Here is a 2,554-nt window from a genome sequence, read left to right on the forward strand (position 1 = left end):
TTCAAGGATCATCCATCCACCACTCTACTGGGTTCCTTGCTTTGCGAGAATGGTCCCCACATGCAGCCACGTGTCTATATTAATTCCTATTCGTTCATTTCATAATTTCCCTGAAACCGGAAACTTAATTATTTATCACTAAAATACAGTCGATAGGCTGATAATTAAAATTGTCGGCATGTACCATGAAGCCATAATTTTACAATTACGTTTTAATTTAGTAAGTAGATAGTTTGTTACGACATACATATGTGTATATATATATATAAATATATAAATATCGCAACACCACTAGTTTGAGTCATGTGAACACTAGAAAAATGCTCCGGATACTCGCGCCACTACAAAAATAGACAAATAATAAATAAATAAATAAAAACTTTGAATAGAGACAAAAATTCACATGTAAATCTAACGAATTGCCCATTTTTATATGAAAAAAATCTCATAGATATATATTTTAAATAAAATCGATGATGCATTGTTTCAAGCCATGTAAATCCATAATTCAAGAGGTGGATCTAACTTCTAAGCGTAGGCGGAAGGTGGAGGTTTCGTTTTCATGGTCCGCATACAAATTAAAATTATTAATACCGACTTTCCACATATATATTATATACGTTTGTGTAGTAACGTACGCACCAATATAGAGAAGGAATTAAATTTTTGAAAATCAAAAAAAAAAAAAAAAAAAAATAAAGAGAAGGGGAAAACAACTTGCTACATGACTTTGGTCGAACCAACAAAACCAACGTTTATGGATGCAATTAACCGATTCCTCTATATTCGTTGTATGAAACATATATACACACACATATATACATATATATATATATATGGGACCATTGGACCCGCAGGAAAAAAAATGTAGTAAAGAAGCAGTGAAAGAGACGTGAGGCGAGAAAGGATAAGGAAAGGCTTTTTGTATAATAATGGAAACCAAAAAGGCACATTGTTATTAGAGAAACAACGTGCATGCACTCTCTATGAACATGAACATCTTTATGAGTCTGTGTATATATATATAGTTCCTATCTTTATTTGGTTGGTCTGATCCGTAACTGTTAGTATATAGTTTTCCATTTTTGTTTATCTCCGAAATTTTGCAACGACTTACCAACGATTTTGCAATACTTTACCAACGTTTTGCAACGCAATTTTTGCGTTGCAAAACGTTGCAAAATCGTTGCAAAAAAAATTCGTTGCAATTTCGTTGCTAACTTTGCAACGAAATACATTTCGTTGCTAATTTCGTTGCTAAATATCTGTTTTTTTTGTAGTATCACATGCGATATATATATACATATATATTTGTATCACACAATTCAATTATATAGATTGGGTGGACAAGTTATTATCACTTCTTATATGGTATCACAGTATTCCTAAATTCTCAAAATTTGAAATTAGTTTTGCTTATTGGTTTGCAAATCATTTAAACTCAATAGTTCATACTTCATAGAACACAAGTATAATTGGGCTCAATTATTATTGAATCAAAATATAATTTTTTTTAGAATTATCTCACATATATGTTGAAATAAAAAGCTTCCGAATCATCATGCTATACCATATAGTATATTTCGTGTATTAAATAAAGTTGAGATATACAATTTAAAAGTGAAAAAAAAATTAAGAGAGGGGAGGGGTCAGTCGGTCAGTCACGGTGCATGGTCACTCTCTCTGCACGTTCTCTTGCCCGTCCCTTCCTTCACTCTCTCTCTCTATTAAAGAGTGGAAGACGAGAGAGAGAGAGAGAGTCTCTGTGTGTATTTGCATCATTGCATGAGAGATATGGATGTGTACGGATTATCGTCGCCGGAGCTGATTCGGATCGACGACCTTCTCGACTTCTCCAACGTCAACGACGACATCTTCTCCTCCGCCTCCTCCTCCACCGCCGCCGCCTCATCCGCCTCTTCATCCTCCTTTCATCTTCCCCAGAATTCCTTCCCCTCCTCCTCCTCTTCTTCCCCTTTCCTCACCGATTTCACCCACGATCTCTGCGTTCCGGTACTCGTTTTTATTTATTTATTTATTTTTTAGGTATTGATAATCTGTGTTTTGGCTTCTGGGTACTCAGTTTGTTTCTTTTCTGGGTTTTCTGCAGAGTGACGATGCAGCTCAGCTGGAATGGCTGTCGCAGTTCGTGGACGACTCATTCTCCGATTTTCCGGAGAACCCATTGGGTGGAACCATGATTAACGTCAGGCCCGACACGTCGTTTACCGGCAGGCCACGGAGCAAGCGATCTAGAGCCCCGGCGGCAACCCCCGCCGGGACATGGTCACCGATGCCGGATCCCGACGGTCATGCCGCCGCTGGGAGGGCTAAGCCGAAGAAAGAAGGCGGAGGAAGGCATGTCGCCGCCGCCAGAGGAGTGACGGCGGAGGGAGGGGTCCGGCGGTGCACGCATTGCGCGTCGGAGAAGACGCCGCAGTGGAGGACGGGCCCGCTCGGTCCCAAGACGCTGTGCAACGCTTGTGGGGTCCGGTTCAAGTCAGGTCGGCTGGTGCCGGAGTACAGACCGGCGGCGAGTCCGACGTTCCTGCTG

General features: G+C 40.0%; 1 protein-coding gene across 1 annotated transcript in view; it reads left to right on the forward strand.

Moving 5' to 3' along the window:
* The first annotated feature begins 1,630 nt into the window (after positions 1–1,630).
* The window catches only part of LOC104817212 (GATA transcription factor 2-like), a 3,613-nt gene continuing 2,689 nt past the window's right edge, over positions 1,631–2,554 (forward strand). The window contains exons 1-2 of the mRNA XM_010546305.1: positions 1,631–2,013; positions 2,111–2,362. Coding sequence (XP_010544607.1) covers positions 1,786–2,013; positions 2,111–2,362 — 480 coding nt within the window. The 5' untranslated portion in view covers positions 1,631–1,785. The remainder of the gene's footprint in view (positions 2,014–2,110; positions 2,363–2,554) is intronic.

This window comes from Tarenaya hassleriana, unplaced genomic scaffold (genome assembly GCF_000463585.1).
Source record: "Tarenaya hassleriana unplaced genomic scaffold, ASM46358v1 Cleome27, whole genome shotgun sequence".
Taxonomy (NCBI): domain Eukaryota; kingdom Viridiplantae; phylum Streptophyta; class Magnoliopsida; order Brassicales; family Cleomaceae; genus Tarenaya; species Tarenaya hassleriana.